Source organism: Mixophyes fleayi, chromosome 6 (assembly GCF_038048845.1).
Source record: "Mixophyes fleayi isolate aMixFle1 chromosome 6, aMixFle1.hap1, whole genome shotgun sequence".
Taxonomy (NCBI): Eukaryota; Metazoa; Chordata; class Amphibia; order Anura; family Limnodynastidae; genus Mixophyes; species Mixophyes fleayi.
In genome coordinates, this window is record NC_134407.1 from 21,526,711 (window position 1) to 21,550,362 (window position 23,652).

General features: G+C 39.3%; 1 protein-coding gene across 1 annotated transcript in view; it reads left to right on the forward strand.

Moving 5' to 3' along the window:
* PTPRE (protein tyrosine phosphatase receptor type E) overlaps positions 1–23,652 on the forward strand; it is a 141,224-nt gene that overhangs the window by 79,903 nt on the left and 37,669 nt on the right. Inside the window, exons 3-5 of the mRNA XM_075215998.1 lie at positions 7,649–7,754; positions 11,875–11,948; positions 21,354–21,490. Coding sequence (XP_075072099.1) covers positions 7,649–7,754; positions 11,875–11,948; positions 21,354–21,490 — 317 coding nt within the window. The remainder of the gene's footprint in view (positions 1–7,648; positions 7,755–11,874; positions 11,949–21,353; positions 21,491–23,652) is intronic.

Consider the following 23,652-nt stretch of genomic DNA (forward strand, 5'->3'; position numbering starts at 1 on the left):
GGTGTAAAACCCCTTTAAAAGCTTTTTTTAAAATTGATACTTTCTGTTAACTAGGTATCATTGGTAAGGTACTTTAAACTTTATGTAAACCATACATTAAGAAGAGCAGGTATACAAACACGAAACCGCGCAGTGCCCAAAAAAATACTGCAGTGCATCGACAACAAGAGTAGAGAAGGGAAATTTGGTACGGCAGGAGATTAAGATAGATAATAAGCAGAACTAGCGCAGTCGCTTAGCAATATTTCCTGCTCTGAGCGTTGTTTCCTTTTTTTTGAGAATTCCAAGGCTATTCATAGCAGGTGTTAAAAACAAATCTGAATTCATATTCGGCTGGAAAGCCCAGCAGTTTACTTTCTGAATACAGATAGCTGGTACAGTTTGCATTTATATTCCTTATACATCTTAAATACATGATTTTGTTAAAGTGAGATTTTCTTTTTTCAGTCAGTGCACTAAAGAATGACAATGGTTTATTTAGGGTGTGTACAGTGTGCCAAGCTGCATATGGTTCTGTCTGGAATACCAGACAATCTTTAGGCCACCATAACGAGAGGCCTTCGGCTCCCTGAATTAGTCATTGAACATACACATGCTGTACTGTCAATGTCTCCTTCATAACTTGGATGGGATCAATGAGCTGCTCCAGGGAATTCTAAATTCTAACCAACATATGGCTCACAGTTGTATGAAGCAGAAATCCAGGACACCCATGAAGTTCTCATTCTACAACTGCCAACCATTGCTTCTTTTTTGGGCAATTGGTGTGTATATCACTAATCTTGATAAGCCACCAGCAGCTGCCTAGTCAGGATTCTAATGCTATGTGCGAGGCAGACCTCCTTTGAAAAAAAAAAAACTGGTCAAAGTAAGTCCACCACTGTTTTACCAAACCCTTATCCATAATACTCCCAACCAAGCCTGAAGTTAATCATCATCATCATCTATTTATATAGCGCCACTGATTCTGCAGTGCTGTACAGAGAACTCATTTACATCAGTCCCTGCGCCATTGGGGCTTACAGTCTAAATTCCCTAACATACACAGAGAGAGAGAGAGAGAGAGAGACTGGGGTCAATTTGTTAGCAGCCAATTAACCTACCAGTATGTTTTTGGAATGTGTGAGGAAACCAGAGCACCCGGAGGAAACCCAGGCAAATACGGGGAGAACATACAAACTCCACACAGATAAGGCCATGGTTGGGAAATGAACTCATGACCCCCAGTGCTGTGAGGCAGATGTGCTAACTACTAAGTCACTGTGCTGCCCATACCATACCCCTATTTTGCACCCCTACCCAAATAGACCACACCTCTTTGGAGAGGGAAATAATTGGTATTGTGCTGTCAAAAAAGAGATCTATTAGGAGGTATGATATTTTCTATGACCTTATCTGCAAACTCTTATTTAGGTTCCTTTTGCATTTTATATGTAACTTTCAACTTTATGACAAATGTATTATTTTGCTGTAATTAAAATATTTTTAGTATTTTAATTTTATGATAGCTCCCTTAGTGGCACTGTCCTCACAAGAGCTAGACACTAGACCAACTGGATAAAGATTGACAGCTATTGGTGCAGAAGCAGTGTTAGCACAGATGCAAGCAGACATCATCATCATCATCATTTATTTATATAGCGCCAACATAATCCGTAGCGCTTTACAATTGGGGACAAACATAGTAAACTAATAAACAAACTGGGTAAAACATACAAAGAGGTGAGAAGGCCCTGCTCGCAAGCTTACACTCTATGGGACATCATGACATTAGGCACTACCCACTAGCAGACACCACGTTTTCAGGAACTCAGTCTTCTAGGTTTTAGTTTATTATAATAACCAAGATTTACTTTTTACTAAAATGCATTAAGTGACATTAATTAAACTGAAATGAAAGAACCTCTTTGAAATGTAGAAATACTGTGCATGGATCTGTATACAGTATATCGCTATGCTTTCTGGTATGTTACAGTTCATAGAAATGTGGTTAATGTTTATTTGTGTGGTTGGCCTTGGGGAATAACTGGCACATTTATAACCTCTAAATGTCATATTATCATTATTGGCATATTATTATCACCCACCACCTTATTATTATCAATTCCATCATTTCCTTTTTTATTTCCCATCAATTTTTTTTATTAAGAGAATTTTTAAAAACATTTAGGGGTACAGAAAAAAATAAGAGGAGGGGGAGGGTAACAGGGGGGCGACAAAGCATATTATGAGCATATGTTTACATTTGAGCAAGTTATATACAACTTTACATTATAAACAATTAATCAGGTACCAGACGTAAACCATATGTACTATTGGGTTAGTGGAGGTTTGTATAGGCTAAAATGTAAAGGGTCAGAAACAGTGCCAGGGTCAGGTGAGGTTGAGCCCTCTCCATCAGTAGCATATTCGTGCCATGGGTACCATCAAGCTGCGGGTTTCAAAAAGTGGAGATGTTGCCTATAGCAACCAATCAGATTCTAGCTGTCATTTATTTAGTACATTCTACAAAATGACAGCTAGAATCTGATTGGTTGCTATAGACAACATCTCCACTTTTTCAAACCCACAGCGTGATAAATTTACCCCCAAAAGTCCAAAGTCCTCCTTGTTATTTATTGAGGATCATCCGCTGATATGCACCTATTGGCGGTTTCCAGTGATATTCTCTTGATAAATTGTGGTGATAAATGATTTTTTAATTGCCAGCATAAACAGTCAACCTTATCTCTGAATTTTACTAAATAAACCCAGACAACTCTATATTTAATACATTCTGTAAATGAAATCATATATATGCAAAACACGTAATAACATATAATCATTACTACTAAGACCGATCAAGTATCCACTTGTCACCTGTTGGACATGACTTGGACTTGTAAAGGTGCAAAGGGATTTTACCTGGATATTTAATTGTTTGGCTTGCTATATATTTGCTAATCCCTTTACTAGCTTAAAGTGTTCCACATCCCCTGCAACAATCTTCCTCCCACACACGTACTATATTCTAACTCTTTATAGCAGCATTAACTGACAATCAGAATGAACCATTGTTAGTTAAAATGATAAAATAATGCCTCCCGCCCACCTACCTAGAGCTCAGATTATATATAATTTTTAACATTTTCTATTATTGTTGGGTTGCCTGCAATCCAAGTACATAATCACCTGCTTAATCAATTCCTTCTATAATCTTAATGTCACAGAGCAATCGGATACACCAGAAATATATGTATATTTGTTTTTTGATAATTATCTACAAGCTGAACTGGGTGGATTCAGAATAGGGTTTGGTGAATGGTCCTACGGCTCTAGGGGCTAGATATACTAAATTGTGGGTTTGAAAAAGTGGAGCTGTTGCCTAGAGCAACCAATCAGATTCTAGCTGTCATTTTGTAGAATGCACTAAATAAATGACAGCTAGAATCTAATTGGTTGCTATAGGCAACAACTCCACTTTTCCAAACCCGCAGTTTAATAAATATACCTCTAGGTCTCTCTTACACAATCGTCCTGTATAAAGAAGTAAAAATATTGTTATGGTGCTATGGGGAGGGACTTATTTTTCCACAGTGCATTGTAGCAGGAGGTAACATTACTTGCAGCAAGGCAAGTCAGTTGTTGGACAGGAAAATTAATCAGTTGTTGGGGTAATTAATTAAACCATTCATGTATGTGGATTTCATGCATATATGATTGTTTTTGAATGACCATAATTTGCATTTCCAGCTCCAATAATATTTATAGATTTGCAGCCTTCCTAGTTAGCTCCACTCTTGTGTAAAATGCAAATAAAGTTTTCATTAATTATTTTACAGCAATTAAATGGGGTGGCTTACAGTGATGGCTTCATCTAGAGATAATTGGATCTCATTGTGCTCTGAACAACTGGAAAAGTTCAGGAAAATCAGAAAAAACATCTTTAAATATATTTTTAAGGGTCTATTTTGGATTAGAAAAAAATATAGATTACCAAGCTCATGAAATAGCTGAATTGTATCTTTTTACCGTACTTAATAGTATATAAAAGCATAATCTAATAATGCTGATGTTTTATTTCCTGGGGTAAAATATAAAAAAATATTTAGGTTGTACGTCTGGGTTATAGTAAAACAAACTTGCTCATGAGCTAGATTTGTCTGTATACTCAAGGTGCTTTTCAGTGTCTCTGGTACGCCGAATTGGAGATGTGTTCACTAGATGTGTGGTATTTAAACAGGAGTTAACTTTATTTTATAAATATTGAGGTGCAATGTGATATATCATTATACGAAGGATTATATTTTTCGGCCGCAATTAGGGTTGTTTTAAATATTACTGTCTTAATGGATAAAGAGAATTCTTGAAAAACCCTTGACATCTCTGCCCCGCTCCCAAATTCTGTGTCGCCTAGGCAACGATCATCTCTCTTCTGTTGCATCCTTGTGATAAAACTGAGGGGAGAGCAGACTGAAACATCGTGTAATGAGCATGGAGAGGACAATCTGAGACGTCCCTGCTCAGTTGTAAATTCCACTCTAAACTCCAGAATGATGAATACCAAAAAGTTGTGCCCACATATCAAACCCATTAGAGCAACCTGACTTGTCTATGTAAGCAACAGCTATACAAGTTTTTTTTATATGGATCGCAAATTCTCAGAAATTTAAAATGCCTCATGCTTCACTGATGTCTCTGAATCCCAGTAAATTGATAGGCTGCAGTCTCATGAATATATTTGTTCAACCAACAAAATGGCTCCCTCTACTGGCGGTGGGCAGCACGATATTTTGTAATGGGCCCCATTACTCTGCCCAGGAAGAGTGCATGGTATGAGAAAGAGGACCAAAAAGGGGGCATTACTTTGTCCATAAAGAGTGTGGGGGGGAGGAAGAGGACAAAAGAGAGGACATTACTATGCCCAGGAAGAGTGCATGGGGTGAGCAAGAGGACCAAAAAGGGGTCATATCTCTGCCCATAAAGAGTGTGTGGGGTGAGGAAGAGGACAAAAGAGGGGACATTACTCTCCCCACGAGGAGTGCATGGGGTGAGGAAGAGGACCAAAAAGGGGGCATATCTCTGCCCATAAAGAGTGCGTGGGGTGAGGAAGAGGACAAAAAAGGGGATATTACTCTCCCCACGAAGAGTACGTGGAGTGAGGAAGAGGACAAAAAAGGGGACATTATACCCCCCATGAAGAGTACGTGGAGTGAGGAAGAGGACAAAAGAGGAGACATTAACTCTCCCCACGAAGAGTGCATGGGGTGAGGAAGAGGACCAAAAAGGGTCATTACTCTGCCCATAAAGAGAGTGTGGGGGGAGAAAGAGAACAAAAGAGGGGTCATTACTCTGCCCAGGAAGAGTGTATGGGATGAGGAAGAGGACCAAAAAGGGGGCATATCTCTAACCATAAAGAGTGCATGGGGTGAGGGAGAGGACAAAAGAGGGGACATTTCTCTGCCCAGGAAGAGTGCATGGAGTGAGGAAGAGGACCAAAGAGGGGACATTGCTCTTCCCGGGAAGAGTGCATGGAGTGAGGAAAAGGACCGAAGAGGGGATAATACTCCACCCAGGAAAAGTGCATGGGGTGAGGAAGAGGACCAAAGAAGGGAGATTACTCTGCCCAGGAAGAGTGCATGGGGTGTGGAAGAGGACCGAAGAGGAGACAATACTCTACACAGGAAGAGTGCATAGGGTGAGGAAGAGGACCAAAGAGGGGACATTGCTCTGATGAGGAGCAAAGAGGGGACATTGCTCTGCCCAGGAAGACTGCACGAGGGCTTCCAGCTGACTACAGGTGGTGTAAGCAATTGTTGCATCCAGTAGCTGGATTTGCTCCTAACGCTATATCAGTCTCTAAATATCAAGCTCAACAATTTTAAAGAATTTGCCAGTGTATGTAGTCAACACATTATAACATTTTTGCATAATATTATTACGTGGTTGCTGATATTACTAAATGTAAAAAGTGCATTCATGAATATGAATGTCAAGTTTCCCCTTATTGCAACCATGCATTTAGAGAGAATTTAGAGAGATCATTTCTAATCAGAAATTGAGTTTACTTTCTTGAGTGGACTGCCATAAAGCTTGTTCTACCAAACCTAAATGAATCACCCTCCAGCAATGTCCCCCCAGTAGTTAAACTATCATGAAAAATAATGGTGAAGTGTTTACCTAGGAAATTTTGATAACGCAAATCTCATTAGCTCACCCCCTGCACTTTCCACTTGGACCTTGTCTCTGGTTTCTGGGAGACGGAGAGGGAGAGAAAGAGAGAGACAAAGAGAGAGAGAGAGAGGATGAATATAATGTGGGGCGCCACAGGAGCATTAAAAATACTGAGTGGCATCATGTCATACATCCAGTGTTTTAGAAACCGCCTAACAATCGGTAACCTAGAAGACCGCCAGGGTTCACCTAATTTTAGCACTAATCCTAGCCCCATGCACATGAAGCAGCCAGTTTCTCGCTTTCTCCAGCTTACTGAAGCTCCCTTTACTGTTCACGATGTGGTTGCTGTTATAGTAATCAATAAGAAGCAGGCTACATTGTTAACCAATCATGCGTGATCACTAGAGTGAGCTTCAATAATCTGTCAGAGGTTGGGAATTGTCTGCAGCCCTAATGTTGCTGCATGGGCTTTGCATTGGACGCAGTCCATCCACCAGTCCCATAGCAGCCGTGCCCCCTGCTACCATGGTAATTCCACCCTTATAGAAGACATTGTATTATTCATAGAAGACCCATGTCTCAGAAGTTATATTGTTTGATAAATCCATGCAGATATTCTAATACAATCTTGATATTTTGGCAACTGCAGACAAGTTTATGGAAGATATTCCATTTTATGACAACAGAATAGCCTGTATGGCAGCTTATACTTGTGTGTATACTGCAAATCTGAAGAGAAATAAATATTACGCTGTAAGATTCTTTATTTCCATATGTTTCGCTAACCATGATCTTCATCGCCAGTAGGCAGCTTGTGGCGGCTGGCTGTTGGGAAACGGCAGGCATGGAAATCTTGGGCTCCTAGATACACAAGTTGTCTAACCACCCTGCATAGATCAAAATATTTTCTTATAATTGTTTTCTCTAATGTTTAAATGTTTATTTATTTAATGGTGGCTCATTTAGCATACCTCCCAACTGTCCCGTTTTCAGCGGGACAGTCCCGAATCTAGGTCTCTGTCCCGTCCGGGGACATGCTTGTCCTGCGGGTGGGAATGTTGGAGGCTTTACAGTGCTTGGTAGCCCTTGGGGGGGCTCGGGCACGTCCACATTGTGATGTGGCCACGCCCCTTGACCAGGTGCCGGGGTATGCATGTTGGGAGGTATGCATTTAGGAAGCAGGATTTGTATGTGCTTTTTATATTTTTACTACATACAGTTTGTGTACTTTGTGAAACGTGTTACTTAGATAGTAATACAACAGGAAATGCTCATGGGACCAAGATAGCAGCTTAGAAGTTAGAATAGCTCACTGTAGAACTGAGGATGATAGCTAGCTGTGAATGAGAGGATGATAGAACTGAGGATGATAGCTAACTGTGAATAAGAAGTTACAGTCCATATTCCCCGTGAGTGACAGTTCATATCTGTATGTCCAGTTGTTAACAGTATGTACCATACAAACATTCATTATGCTATTTTTTGCTTGCAGATACCACAGAACCCCCTGGGGCTGACACCTCCTCACTATTAACATCCGTGCTGGTACCGTTGTTCGTTTGTTTTGTTCTAATCCTCCTGGCTGGGTATCTTTTAAGGTAATAGCATTAAAATTAAATCAATAACCTGCATATGATTTCTTAGGTGAAATAATATTAAAATATTGATAGTTTATTTGTTCGAAGTGCCCAATCAGTTTGGAAAAAAGTTGGATCGTGGAGACACATCTTTGGGAAAAAGGCCTCTTATTACATATTTCCTTGTGTACTGGTCATATGAAAAATATCAGGGTCTCCCTGTGCTCCCTTCACTAGAGAGAACGTAAAAACATATAGCCAGGGAGTCAGGTTGCATGGTAAGCTTTGCTCACTCCTTGGTAGTTTCTTACATACCTCACAGCTCCCCTGTCTAGCGAGCTTGGAAGGCAGAGGAACTATTTGAACAAAGTTAACCCTGTAGTGAGCATCACATGGTCCTATTTGAAAGGAGAGTCCAACTATTAGCATGAGGAGGGTGCAAGGGGATTGTTTCTTACAGTGGTGTGAAAAAGTTTTTGCCCCCTTCCTGATCTCTTCTATTTTTGCATATTTGTCACACTTAATTGTTTTAGAAACAAAATTGAGTATAGAACAAAGACAACCTGAGTAAACACAAAGTACTGTTTTTATTGAATGAATAAAGTTATCCAACAGCAACTGGTCTTGTGTAAAATAGTAATTGCCCCCTTACTTACTCATTCAATCTATGAACCAAATTGAATTGATAATTAGGTTCAATTAAACTAAATACAATCAGGCTTGATTATTGCCAGCCCTGTTCTAAACATCACTTAAATAGAACATTTCCAGCAATGTGAAGTGGTCTTAAAGGTCTCAAGAAGCTGCACAGTTTGTCGCGTTCAAAAGAAATTCCAGAAGAGATGAGAAAGAAAGTCACTGAAATATATCAGTCTGGAAATAGCTACAAAGCCATTTCTAGGGCTCTGGGACTCCAGCGAACCACAGAGAGAGCTATTATCTCCAAATGGTGAAAGATTGAAACAGTGGTGAATCTTCTCACAAGTGGCCGACCCACCAAACTTCCTCCAAGAGAGCATCGATGACTCATACAGGAAGTCGCAAAAGAACCCTGACGAACATCTAAGGATCTGCAGGCCTCGCTCGCCTCAGTTAATGTCAGTGTTCATGATTCCACCATAAGAGAGACTGAGCAAAAATGGTATCCATGGGAGAGTTGCAAGGCAAAAACCACTGCCAACCAAGAGGAACATAAAGGCTCTTCTCATAGTTGCCAAATACACATGGATGACCCCCAAGCCTTTTGGGCTAATGTTCTGTGGACCGATGAGTCAAAAATTGAACATTTTGAAACACATGGGTCCCATTACATCTGGCATCAAGCAAACACAACACACCACAATAAGAACTTTATACCAACCAACATAGTGGTGGCAATGTAATGGTGTGGAATTGGTTTGCCGCTTCAGGACCTGGGCAACTTCCCATTATTGAAGGAATCATGAATTCAAGAAAATTCTGAGGGATAATGTCCGATCATCAGTCCGTGATCTGAAGCTCAAGCACAATTGTGCAGCAAGACAATGATCCGAAGCACAAAAGCAAGTTCACTTCTGAATGGCTCAAAAGAAAAAAAAAATAGGATAATAGAGTGGCCTAGTCAAAGTCCTGACTTGAATCCAATTGAGAAGCTGTGACAGGATCTTGAACGGGCAGTTCATGCTCGAAACCCATCCAATGTGCCTGAATTAAAGCAATTCTGTAAAGAAGAGTGGCCCAAAATTCCTCCACAGCGTTGTGAAAGACTGACTTACAGTTATTGAAAGAGTTTGGCTGCAGTTGTTGCAGCAAAAGGTAGCACAACCAGTTATTAAGTTTAGAGGGGCAATTTATTTTTCACATGGGTGATATAGGTGTTTTTTTCCTTCTATAAATGAAATGACCATCTAAAAGCTGTATTTTGTGTTTACTTAGACCGCCTTAATCTTATATTCAATTTTGCTTGAAGATCTGAAACAATTAAGTGTGACAAATATGCAAAAATAGAAGAAATCAAAAAGGGGGCAAAATCTTTTTCACATCACAGTGCCACTAAATTCAAAACTGTATTTTTGACAAAGTGCAACGAGGGCATTTTCCCATAGGTGACAAGCCCTTTTTAAAAGGTCATTGGAACTTATTTTGGGGGTCTTGAGCTGACTCACAGGTTAAGGAAACATAGATTACACAAAGAACTGAGTTTCAGTTGGCAAGGATAGACTTGCAGCCAAAAAAGAGTCCAGGATAGACAGTGATTTACAGCAACCGTGCTTTTGAGGTCAGGAGTGATTTCATCCATCCCTGGTTCTCTGTATGCTGTGACAAGAGATATTTGTGTCTTCTACAGCACAGATAAGCTTATTTAAGATAGTAATAGCTCCTAAACTTGAAGGCAGCAGCCATTAATGTAAAATGTCATCAATCCTCTGTAGAATGTGTTGCTACTCTGGAGTAATGCTGTTATGACCATTAAACTAAAGTTTACCTATCCCTACACACAGAAAAAGCAGCCATTTTGTAAGCTGACAATTCACAAAGAACCATTGACATCACTGAGATATTCCGAAGGTATTTATAGGCTGCAATCCCGGTGATGTCACTGAAGCCTATTGATTGGCTGAATTCTGAGCCATGAGGGCCATATTGTTTCGGCCCACAAATGGTTGCCTCAAATGCGTGTAGGTGACACTTTATATGCAGGTTAGAGTGATTTAACACTGAATTTTGCCCCACATGTTAGTGTCTGGTCATTCAGTCTGATTGACAAACATCAAGATTTGTCTCATTTGGATTTCAATAATTTCCTGCCAACCATAGTGCTCCAATTTTAGGCTTTTTTGGTCTAAATCAGGCCTGTCCAACCTGTGACCCTCCAGGTGTCCAGCATGCCCTTCCAGCTATCAACTGGTTGTCTACCGGCAAAGCATGCTGGGGCTTGTAGTTTCACAACACCTGGAGGGCCGCAGGTTGGACAGGCCTGGTCTAGACCAAAATAGCCTAAAATATCCAAATCCTGGCCCAATCACGTGAGTGGCCACCATTACAGTAAAGGATGGTAGAGAATTGCGTTAATGCACCTAGACAATGTAATCATGTGACTGTGGTTACTGGGAGGATAGCAAGCTAGACATGCTATTATATACAGTTGTATGCAAAACTTGGGGGCACAACTGGTCAAATTGCATGTTTCACTGAATCTCTTAGTGAAAAATAAGAAAATAGAAGAAAAACTCCTAAAAGAAGAACAGAAAAACTCTTAGCTGGTTGCAAGAAACATTTGGGGGTATATTTACTAAACTGCGGGTTTGAAAAGGTGGAGATGTTGCCTATAGCAACCAATCAGATTCTAGCTGTCATTTTGCAGAATGTACTAAAGAAATGATAGCTAGAATCTGATTGGTTGCTATAGGCAACATCTCCACATTTTCAAACCCAAAGTTTAGTAAATATACCCCTTGGACTCTGATTCCTGTCAAAGGTAGTAATACCAAGTGCTGACTGAGGACTGAGAAGGTGCCCAAACTTTTGCACATACCACATTCATTATTTCCAGCAAATAAATAGTAATTGTGTATTAAAATGTGCAGATATATATCGTGTTTAAGTTTATACCCTGCCGAGGTTTTATTAACTAGAGACAATTTTACCAAAATTTTGCACACAAATGTACATATTGTAGTATAGTGCAGTAAATGTTTAGCAGTACTGCGCTGCAAAAGCACTCTACTTATTTCTCCATTTATAGAAAAAGGTTGCCAGAACTTAATTTATAATGAAATAGCAATAATATTTTTCCCATTCTGTTGCAAGAGCAATATTGATTGCAGAATGTTTAATAGACCAATTCTCTGGTCATTACTTGTGAGTTGTGTACGTAATCTATTTATCTTCTTGTTGGATCTAGTAGAATAAAATGTAGTGTATCAGGTTCTATGCGTTCACTGTTTTACACACACACATTAAGCATGGCTGCAGTGGTGTACAAGAAAATGTTTGATGTGTCACAGAAGCCTTTGTGAAAAGACAGACAAAGTGTTAAATTACCTCAGTGTAACAGGAACTTAACTATATAATAAGAAACAAGCTTCCTGTATTTGAGTTATTGAAAGAAGTAGATGGCTGCTGCTATTATGTTAAGACACTGTGCATCTTATATTTTAAGATCCAGAAAGAGTCGTAAAGCAGACGTAAACTCTGGCGACAAGAAGATCCCGAATGGAATCTTAGAAGAACAAGGTAAGTAGGAGCTTGTTACATTGCTGTGTTACATTGCTGTACGCTGTGCATTACAGTACATGACCTGCTGTTATTTATTACAAGCAAGATGAAACATCATACCACCAGCAGCTCAATATAAGTATACACATAAAAGGAATTAAGAAGGATACATCTCGCTGTTACAGCCACAGGGGGTAGGGGGGACACATTGGGGGATAACAGGAACGCAGGTAAGATTTTTTTTTATTTAATCTTACTAAAAATGTAATTTTGTGCTGAATTAGTTTTTAATTTTTTTATTTATTTTTTTTAAGTTTTTTAATATGATGAAAAATCTGGTGAAAAAAATTAACTTAACGTGGACGTGATATCCCCTGGCAGGAGGTTCATTTATTGACGACAATGACAATTTATTAACGACATGCTGTGACAAAGTTGATGCAAACCATCTCTGCTTGTTGTTTGCTTGTGTATGGGACAGACTACCATGTTAATGAGTGCAACTACAAGGCTGAATGCTTACTGGTTAGGTTCTGTCTCTCCAGGGCAGTGGTGGAACTATCATTGGTGCAGTAGATGTGCTGCCCCGGGGCCCATGGTGATAATGAGGCCCCTGAATGAGTAACTAGTGAGCTGTGGGCCCTGGTTCCCTCCTCCCTGCTTCCCTCCACAGCTCACTAGTTCCACCACTGCTCCAGACCCAACCCGCAATTCGTCAGTGCTCCCAGGGCTGTTGACCAGTAGGGGGCGCTGAGAGTGCTGGTGACAGTAGGAAACAATGGGACCGTCCAGTGAGTAATTAGAACACTGAACGTCTTATTTACCACATTTGTGGGGGAATGTATTATGCTTTTAATCGTTAATATCTCCCAAAAAGAAACTTATTTCCACCGTTGACCGGTAGAGTAGGTCATACTTGCCTACTCTCTGGGAGACTCACGAATTACTGGGACTTTTCCCGGACTCCAGGGAGGGCAGTGCAGACTCCTAGATCCCACTCACTTCCCTAGTTAATTGCGTCATCATTTCCCCGCCCCCAAGATGATTCAAATTGTGCCATGGGGGGCAGGGCCATGATGGAGTGATTTTCCACGCCAGGCCCCCTGCCGGAGGATCCAAAAGTTAGCAAGTATGTTTTTTAAGAGTAAAAGCTGACATCTGACTGGTTTCTATAGGTTCTAGCACATATTTGTATTATGTCATGAAATAAACCACATGACTTATCTTTCCAAGCACTATTTTATTTTATATATCTTTTATATATATATATATATTTTTTTGTATTATTGCCTTCATAGTAAATTGAAAGTTTTCTAGAACCAAGATATGTCATTATATTAAATATGGCTATCAGGTGCATTTCTCACATAATTTACCATAAAAGGCACCTTATTACGGTCCACATTAAGGACTAATGTATTGTACCAATATATTGTATCAAAGGATGAATCACTCATTATCACAAGTATTTCTGTATCATTCTTCTGGTGAATTCCCCCCCTCCAGTGTATCATTCACAGTTTTAGAGACGAAATTAATGCCTGTGGGGGTTAAGTTGTTGCAGAAATCCTTGTTTCAGCATTTATGTTTGCACAGGAAATAGGAGTAAAAAAGGAAATAGTGAACTTCCTGATTCCAGGGGAAATTCTACATTCTGAGTTAGTTTTTAGTCATTTCTACTGTAACTGATAGTTTCTGAAAACTTTTAGCTGAGAATCAGTTATAGCAAGGAGATAAAATACTTGACACCTACAGTCTGGGTTGTACATGCTGTAAAGCTGAACTGTGAAAGGTATGTCAGATTTATTTTTCAACTGTGCAGCTACGGTGACCCAAGACAACCCCCCACCACCAGCACCGTGGATGGTATTGGATTGGAATATTGGGATCTTTCTCAGGGGCTAACAGAGGATTTTTAGAGAGGGGTTTCCACGACATGTTGCCAGAGTGGGCGTGACCACCATGCAAGGGGCGTGGCTATCATTTTAGACAGTGCTAGGCCGCTCTCTAAACCCTTTACATCCCCATCAGGTACATGGGCAATGCTGCGTGTACTACTGTTAGGTGCAGGCATCACCCGCTTGCACATGAAACCATCTTTCTTTCTTTAGTATTCTTTCATTGCAATTGATGTCACCTTGTCTAATGCATGACGTCTTGAGTATATAAAGTTCATTAGACAAATATCTATTGATCTTGGCTATAGTTATAAATATTAATTAGGTCACCTCGGTACTTCTACTTACCGTAGATCCACAGCTCCCACGCCACACTCCTCTCTCCTCTTATCCATCGGCCTGATTCAAGTAGGTGAAGTGGAGAAAGCGGGAAGAGGAGAAAGAGTTGTGGAATGGGCAACAAATGGCACATCCGTTGTAAGTCCAATTTTATTGTTTAAGACTTTGAATCTTGTACCTGGCAGACGTGTGTCTTTTTTGGCCTTATTTATCTGTGTTACAAGTTGCACGTAGAGCCACGGCCAATGTGGTTGGGTATTTTGGGACTTCTGGACTAGCTATTTTCACTTATGAACTGTGTTCACCCTGAACTTATTTGAAAGGAATATACACCCCTCCTGACCGATGTTGAAAACCTAACGCATTTCAGTAATGTAATTGTACACATTAACTATGACTGTACACATTAACTCCTTTTACTGTGGTATGGGCTGGCTTACCCAATGCCACAAGGCAACATAGGCAATCTCTTGGAGCAAGGATTGTTCAGGCTGGAACAGACACCCAGGTGAACAGTTCAAAAATATGTCTAGTTCCCAAACTTGTTTACTCTCACTACACTGATTGTAATTCACCGATGTCTCTTCCTAAAGAATTCAAAATTCTGTTTTTAAATCTTATTGACATGATAGCAGCTTAATTTCTACGTTTTTTTTTTAATCGTTTCTTATTTAACTTGCAATGACAAAATATGTGTTATTTTGTTGTCATCAACAAATAAATGTAGTGAATTAATCTGTACATTTTTCTTGTAAAAGCTTTTAACATCCTTATATAAATGTTCAGAGAAGAACATCAAATAACTATCCATTATTTGAGCAATATTTGAATGAACTGTTTGCAAAAAACATTAGTTTAATATGACTAATTTGACCAGCCCCACTTTTGACAAGTATGTTCCTAAACTGACTCATGTCGGAAATACATTTATTAATAGTTTGTGAGTTCTTTGTTAAAACATACGTTAGACACATAACAATTTGGTGATTTACACTCTGGCTGCTTCACTTGCATCTCAACTGTCTTCCTCCGGGATACCTGGTGCCCGACGAATTAAACAGCTAGACAAGTGGATTGAAGCTGTATGTTAGGTGCAAAAAGTCCCTGTCATTATTCACTGCACCTTGGTTACTTGCTTCCAATGGAGACACTTTACACTTAGATCAGATAAAAATCTGTAATTTTTCTGGCTGATTAAAGATACTAACAAAATGTTTCAATGTGTGGTGACCCAATGAATTGGACCTATATAACCAGAAAATTAGTATACCAAAACTATATTGATAAGTTTAGCAAAAGACTGAGAACAGGATTTTATTTCTTTTTTTTTTTTTTATACGCAGTGGGTGTTCAATAATTATACCTCCACGGAGGTCAGTAATATTTAATACTAATGTAGTTATGTAATGTTAGTTCTCTCCCCTGGTGGGTTGGTAACACCTTTCCTTAATTAGTTATTACCCATGAGCTCCTTTCCTTCCCAATAATTAATTTGTTACGCCATGCATAACTACTAGGAACCTGGGACACTTTGTTGCTGAGCCGCTGACACTAAACAATTAACACAGAAAATTGTTTTAATGGGCCTTGGTGCGTTAAGGTCATATAGTAACATGTCCACTGAACTGCGTTATAATGAATTCTTTTGTATCCCAAATATTGTACTTAAATAATAGTATGCAAATTCTACAGAGTAGGTTTTCAGAATTACATTACATCACATATGCAGAATACAAGGAGATGTACTGTGCACCTGGTAAATACTGTATATAAATATATGGATAAACATTTCCAGGGTAAATCCTTAAAATCTGGGACTTTAACTAGAAATTAGGGACAAATGACAACTATGCCTTTCCCTGCCATTAGCTTATTGCTTAAACTGAGTATAACTACCTTCCAGATATCCCCTTACTACCATTAATACATTACACTATACACCAAAACTTCCAGATACCCCCTTACTGCCATTAATAATTACACTATACATTCATTATTTCCATATACCCCCATATTACCATTAACAATTACACTATACATCCATAACTTCCAGATACCCCCTTACTGCCATTAATAAATTACAATGTACATCCATAACTTCCAGATACCCCCTTACTACCATTAATAGATTACACTATACAGCCATAACTTCCAGATACCCCCTTACTACCATTAATAAATTACTTTGTACATCCATAACTTCCAGATACCCCCTTACTACCATTAGTAAATTACTTTGTACATCCATAACTTCCAGATACCCCCTTACTACCATTAATAAATTACAATGTACATCCATAACTTCCAGATACCCCCTTACTACAATTAATAATTACACTATACATCCATAACATCCAGATACCCCCTTACTACCATTAATAATTACACTATACATTCATAACTTCCATATACCCCCTTACTACCATTAATAATTACACTATACATCCATAACTTCCAAATACCCCCTTACTACCATTAATAATTACATTATACATTCATAACTTCCATATACCCCCTTACTACCATTAATAAATTACTCTGTACATCCATAACTTCCAGATGCCCCCTTACTACCATTAATAATTACACTATACATCCATAACATCCAGATACCCCCTTACTACAATTAATAAATTACAATGTACATCCATAACTTCCAGATACCCCCTTACTACAATTAATAATTACACTATACATCCATAACATCCAGATACCCCCTTACTACAATTAATAAATTACAATGTACATCCATAACATCCAGATACCCCCTTACTACCATTAATAATTACACTATACATCCATAACATCCAGATACCCCCTTACTACCATTAATAATTACACTATACATTCATAACTTCCAGATACCCCCTTACTATAATTAATAGATTATTCTTTACATTTCCTTAAAGATAATCCATAAAACAAACCAAAGTGAGTTATATATCCAGGTATGACAGTGCGTGTATAGGATGGTGTAAATTAATACACGAATGATATAAAGGGTTACTGTGATCATTTCTGAAGAAATACAGATTGAAAAGATGGTAGAAGAAGAAATCTTGTGACATTTGGATAGAATAATTATCCTCATCTGTCTTGGAATCGTTAACATAGCGATGCTGCGTGTGGTGCCTCCTGTTTGTGTAATTACGATTCAGAGTCAGGGCATTAACATTTTCAGAAGCTTGTGATAATGACTTGTAAACTGTAATATGTCGGATAATCAGATCTAATCATTTCATCTGTTCACTTTTGAGTCATTCCCGGGTCTGTACGGGCTGTTGTAGAACAATAGCAGTTTTCTAATGGAGATTAAATGTCCTGAGACAGTCCCCTGTGTAGCACTGAGGACCTGTTTGGTGGTTCTGGGAAGCAGAGAATGTGAGTAGCGGGCTTTTACCGTCATACATAGTTATATCATTAAATCTTCATTAGATGCAAAAAAAAATCTATTAAGTTCAGCCGTTCACTACTTGCAAGGCTCCGTTCTGCTTACAGTTGAAATTCAACAGTCGCCTCAGATATCTAAGCCAGAAGAGCAATTGGCTTCCATCACAGATCAGCATTCCTTCATAGCCCAAATTAACTAGCCCTGTATGTTACATTTAGCTAAGACATCAAAACACATATACTACATACAGAGTTCACTGTTACCATCTTTTTCTGGTAAAGAAACCAAGGGGTATATTTACTAAACTGCGGGTTTGAAAAAGTGATGTTGCCTATAGCAACCAATCAGATTCTAGTTATAATTTATTTAGCACATTCTACAAAATGACAGCTAGAATCTCCACTTTTTCAAAACCGCAGTTTAGTAAATCTATCCCCAAATCTTTACTACTCTTACTGGAAAGATCCCTTTACATACTTTAAAGGGGTTTTCTACCTAAAATGTATTATCCCCCTTGTATTAGGAGCCACACTTTATAACTGCAAAACAGCGATAACTGTGATCACTGTAGGCTCTGCACTTGTGCCGATTCCTGGCTGGAAGCTGTTGTGCGTTTGATGGAGTTCCATCGTTCCAGTTTCTTTGGCTCCCTTACCTATGGGTGATTATCTATAGATAGCACATTATAGTACAATCTTATAATCTCCACTGATATCTCATTTTTGTGTGCAAATGTGTTAATGAAAAAAATCTAGAGAAAGATATTTGCATTTAATCTAGAGAGGAACAACGGTAACTCAGACAATCTGTCTTCATAGCTTGGGTAGGAAGTGCCAATAAAAAAATAAAAAAAAGAACTTCATTACCGTAATAAGAAATTAATATCTACTGCAAATTCTCCACCACCTGCCATAAAACTCTCCCAGCTTCAAGAACGCAATGAATATCATGATTGGTATACGTGTCAGTATACTAATAGCTAAATATAATAAAATGCAGGGACTATTTTGGTGTTGATGCTTCTGTTTATTCAAGTGCTGAGAAAGTGTCGCCGCACAAACTTGTATGACCACAGTCTTAAAGGGACACAGAGATACATGGCCTTTTTGTATGTGTTGTATGCAAGAAAGTAAATAACTGATGACTGTTTTTATGTTTTGATGTTGGATAAAGATATATCTATAGGAATCAGGGAGGTTACACACAGCCGGCAGTCACGTGTGGTCCTCAGTGATCCTTCTTTTCTCCCTCCCATAGTCCTCCCCTCTAAACAAATGTCTCTTATGGTGTAAAGGGATTTTCTACAGTATGGAAGGGCAGGATGTTTTTTGTTTTTTTTACTTAAAATGTTTTTTTATTGAATTTTAATAGACGAACATGTAACAAACATAGCAGTAATTACTGGTTACAGTGCATAATGTAAAACTGTATGCTCAATCAATACTGCCAGCAAACAGACAACACAGAAAATAAAGGAAGATAAAAACACATAAAACGTTAAATGACATTTAAGACACAAACATCAGGGGAGAGGAAGGGGAAACAGATAGGGGGGGAGAAGTCGGAGACAAACCAATCAATAATCAGTTTACTAATAGAGTAAATTTTGTGATCAGCAAGCTTACACCCCTCAAGAACACTCAACATAATTTATCAGAAGTTAGGAGTCAGACCCGGGTCTATACTCTGTGAAATCTTCATACCGTATAAACCATTTGATCAATAGCGAAGAAACCGCTTTAGTATAATTAAAGCCAATAGTTTCCATCTAGGAATTTTTAACCTGCACATGAAAATCTTTAAAGCTGCACTTTCATCTACGTAGATTTTACTAAGTCGCCCCTCGTCCAATCCAGAGCTACATGTTCTTTTACCCAAGCCCTGCCGGTTCTGTAATATAGAGCTGGAAAATCAATTTAGTTAACCAATACTAACTGGTTTTGCTGGGGGTGTGTGAGTAACTTGAGTAATCACAAGCTGCAATCGCTTGTTTGCAGCTTTTGATTGGTCCGCAAGCTCACACCCCTTGCTACCTTCCACTAGATTTGCTAGAGGAAAGAAAGCCCCAGGAAAAACAGCTGCACAGAGCAGTCCCCAGGACTCCAGCTAGATGGAGGGATATCTTATCTTTTACTAGGGGGTGGTGCAGCCAGGGCCATCTTAACAACATTATGGGCCCCCGGGCAAGGCAGTGCACCGGGGCCCCTAGATATAGATATAGATATATAGATGTATACAGATACAGATACAGATATAGATATAGATATAGATATATAGAGATAGAGATAGATAGATGTACTTGCTCAGTGACCCTTGTAGTTTTTTTTTGCAGGTTTTTTTTTTTTGCAGGATTATTTATTCTCATTAAGAGCCGTGCCTATGGGGCCCCCTTGCTCGTGGGGCCCCCTGGCATCTGCCCATCGTGCCCAATGGAAAAGATGGCCTTGAGTGCAGCTTTAAATGGGCTGTTTGGATTTGCACCACTATAACTTCATTATACAATCATATGAGAATGCTTAGCAGAAATGGGGTTAGGTTGTCTTTAAAGCAGGCAATCTGTATGCTACTATGCACATTCTGTAACAAAGGCTACTGTTTTGTATTATATATTGAAGCACTGACTTTTATATTATTTTGAATGTAAGAATGTATTCCCCACAATGTGCTTGGAAAGCCAGAACAGGTGAGTGTTTTACGTGTCTGTTTGAAACGCATTCTACAGACCATGTCAGCACTTGCTGGGTCTCTTTATTTAAGGAATTTTACAAGGAATTTAAGCAAGATCCCCCTCAATATTTTTAGCAAGAAACCTGTGGTAAATTCTTTTAATTCTTAGTAAATACATGGACATACTGAGCAATTGGCACAAGACCAAAAGACACAACGCCGTGAACAGACTAAACTCACAGTTTATAGTAAATTTGACCTTCTGAGCTCTATTGCTGAAGCAGGTATAGAACAGTAAGCCTTAATTAGTCCTCTCACCTGTGGAAGTGATATGGTTAGGGATATGTTATCATCAGTGGTACATTCTCTGTGTCAAGCATCGCTAAGTAATCACCACATTAAAGGACATAGTAAAGGTATATTTACTAAACTGCGGGGTATATTTACTAAACTGCGGGTTTGAAAAAGTGGAGATGTTGCCTATAGCAACCAATCAGATTCTAGTTAGCATTTATTTAGGACATTCTACAAAATGTCAGCAAGAATCTGATTGGTTGCTGTAGGCAACATCTCCGCTTTAGTAAATATACCCCATGTGCTTTTCAAAATGTGTTATGTGCCCCCTACTGTACCTGTGTAGCATGGTCTCTCTCCTAGGACCCTGCTTCTTCTACCTGGGAGAGTAAAGTTTGGGAAAGATCCCAGCAATGCAGCTATAACCTCCCGAGCACCCCCACTATGCTCTGAAAAAAGCAGAGGAAGAACCTCTTCTGAGCACCAATTTTGCCTGGACACTCCTGACTTGAGGGCACTGTACTATCATCCTCCGCTCGGCATGTTTGGCCCAAATAACAGGAAGTTGGGAGGTAACGCTCTAGAATTAGGGGTATCCTATGGCTTTGGAAGCGTTTAGCACACCCCCTGGGGCATGGCCACACCCACTGTGACACAGACACGTCTCCTAAAGGGACTAAGTTGGGCGGTATGACAGAGTAGGCATGTGAGGATCCTATCTCACTATATGAACGAAAGCTCATACATCCAACTTTTTGCTTCCAGGTATAAAATATTTTGATCCCCAACACTTTTTATATATTTGTAAATCTATTTTATTTTTCTTGCCAACAGAACAGCAAAGAGTGATGTTACTCAGCAGTTCACCCACTGTTGTGAAGAAATACTTTCCTATTCCAGTGGAACATCTAGAGGATGAGGTCAGAGTAAGATCGGCTGACGATGGGAAGCTCTTTCGGGAAGAGTATAATGTGAGTTTGCCTCTTCTACAATGGTCTTTGTTGGATGTGTGCTAATCCAAACAGATTTTCTGCTTTTATGTTGATAAAGGAGGTGGCCACTCAAAGTTTTAATTTATATTCCCCAATTGATAGAATGATCGGAAGTCGGCAGAAAATCTAAATGACTATTTCTGAAATGTAGCAAGTGTGGCACTGTGAATGCATATAGAATGTTGATGAGCCAATCAGGAGACACCTTCAGGCTCAGAATGAAACAATGTATAACATAGATCCTTTGATTTGTCCCAGGTATCAAACATGAGCCTACAGATATTTCTACCCACGAACCAGTTTCATTTCAGATCGATGTTTGGGCCACTGGTCTATTACTCAGGAAAGAAGATGTCATTAGTACTGCTGGGTGTTTCTGGTTAGTGAAGGACGTAGTAATCCTACTGATAGGCTGGGTGCCCAAACACTGAGCTGAAATTAAGTGGAGTGTTTATAACTTTTTACAAGAAGAAAAATAGGTTTGCACTAGGTAAGGACTCTCCCCAGTAATCATATCGAATACAATGCTGTCATTCATATATTCAGAGCAGGTGCTTTTCTTACTTACAGGAAATTATATTTTCTACAGGACTAGAGTTGTGTAGAGAAGGCACTCCGGTCCACTGGACTTTAAAATCACATCGATTAGTAAATATTAAAAGATATCCATCTACATAGACTATTTTCACTATCTACATTATGCTAATTGTTAACCTACGTGATTCATCGACAAGTTATGCAAGATCTTGGGACCGTTATCTGGGAAGGTCAGGAAACGACCAGATCTGGCCAAAAAAAAAATTCAGTTTACTCCTCTAGTCTTTCTGTAGTAGAAACGTGTGTCCAGGTCCTCTCTAGATGGTATAGATGTCCTTCTCAGCTATGCAAAATGCATCATTGTGTCTCGGGTTCCTGCTGGAGATGTGGATCGGGAGTGGGATCTACACTTCATATATGGTGGAACTGCCCTATACTAGTTCCCTTCTGGTTGAAGGTTAGGGACTACGCAATGGAGATTATGGGAAGACCAGTGCCAGAGGGTCCAGATTTTTGATTATTTAATCCTCCAAATATTCCCATCTCCCAATAATAAAAAATTATTGCTCCCACCTAAAGACTGCTGCAAAAGTTGTGGTCCCCATACATTGGAGGTCCTCTTCTCCCCTGAGCATGAAGGACTGGCTAAACAGGATAGACCTCTATATGATCATGGATGATATTACCATGTTAAATCAAGATCTATTTACAGAATACACAGCAGTTTGGTTCCATTGGCTAAAGTTCAAGAAGACTCCTTCCTATCATACCCTTATGAGGCATGATTGACTTCACTTTGTATTGTCCAGGTCCCCTGGCTTTACTTCCCCATGTGGTAAGGGAGATATGATCAGATGGCACGGCTATACTGAAAATATGAGGTCAGGTAGGGGAATCTGTTTCCCCATTTTTTTTCCAAACCCAGAGGGTGGAGAAAGAGGATGTCACAGTAGAGACAGAGCTTAGATGAGTGTTTCAAAGCCTCCCTGCTCACTACATCATGAGCCATGTGACTGTGGTTGCCATGGTAGTCCGAAATATCTATAATATAAAAGCCTAGCGGCGTGTGTTAGTCTGTGTGTGAAAAAAAACAAACAAGCTGCAGCGCCACCTGCTGGGCGCAGTTATACACTGACCTACTAAATTCTTAGCATTATCTAATATCTATAATATAAATGCTTAGTAGCGTGTGTTAGTCTGTCTGTGTGTGTGTGTGGAAAAAATAAAACCAAGCTGCAGCGCCACCTGCTGGGCGGAGTTATACACTGACCTACTAAATTCTTAGTGTGTGTGGAAAAATAAATTCAGAAAGGGCTGAAATTTGGTATACTAAGATGTTTTTAATTTGTTAATTTAATTTGTTAATTGTTAAAAGTGTTTATAAAGATTTTAAATATATATATATATATTTCTTGAAGGAGAAGTGACAGTTGGGAGTGGTTGGTGGTTGCCGGGGGTGACAGTGGGGAGAGGTTGGTGGTTGCCGGGGGTGACAGAGTGAGAGGAGTGTGATACTCAGGACCGCTGAGAGAGATCCCTGTGTCTGGATAGACATCTGGATAAATGTGGCGATGAAAATGAAGGATGAGGTGATGGAGAAGAAT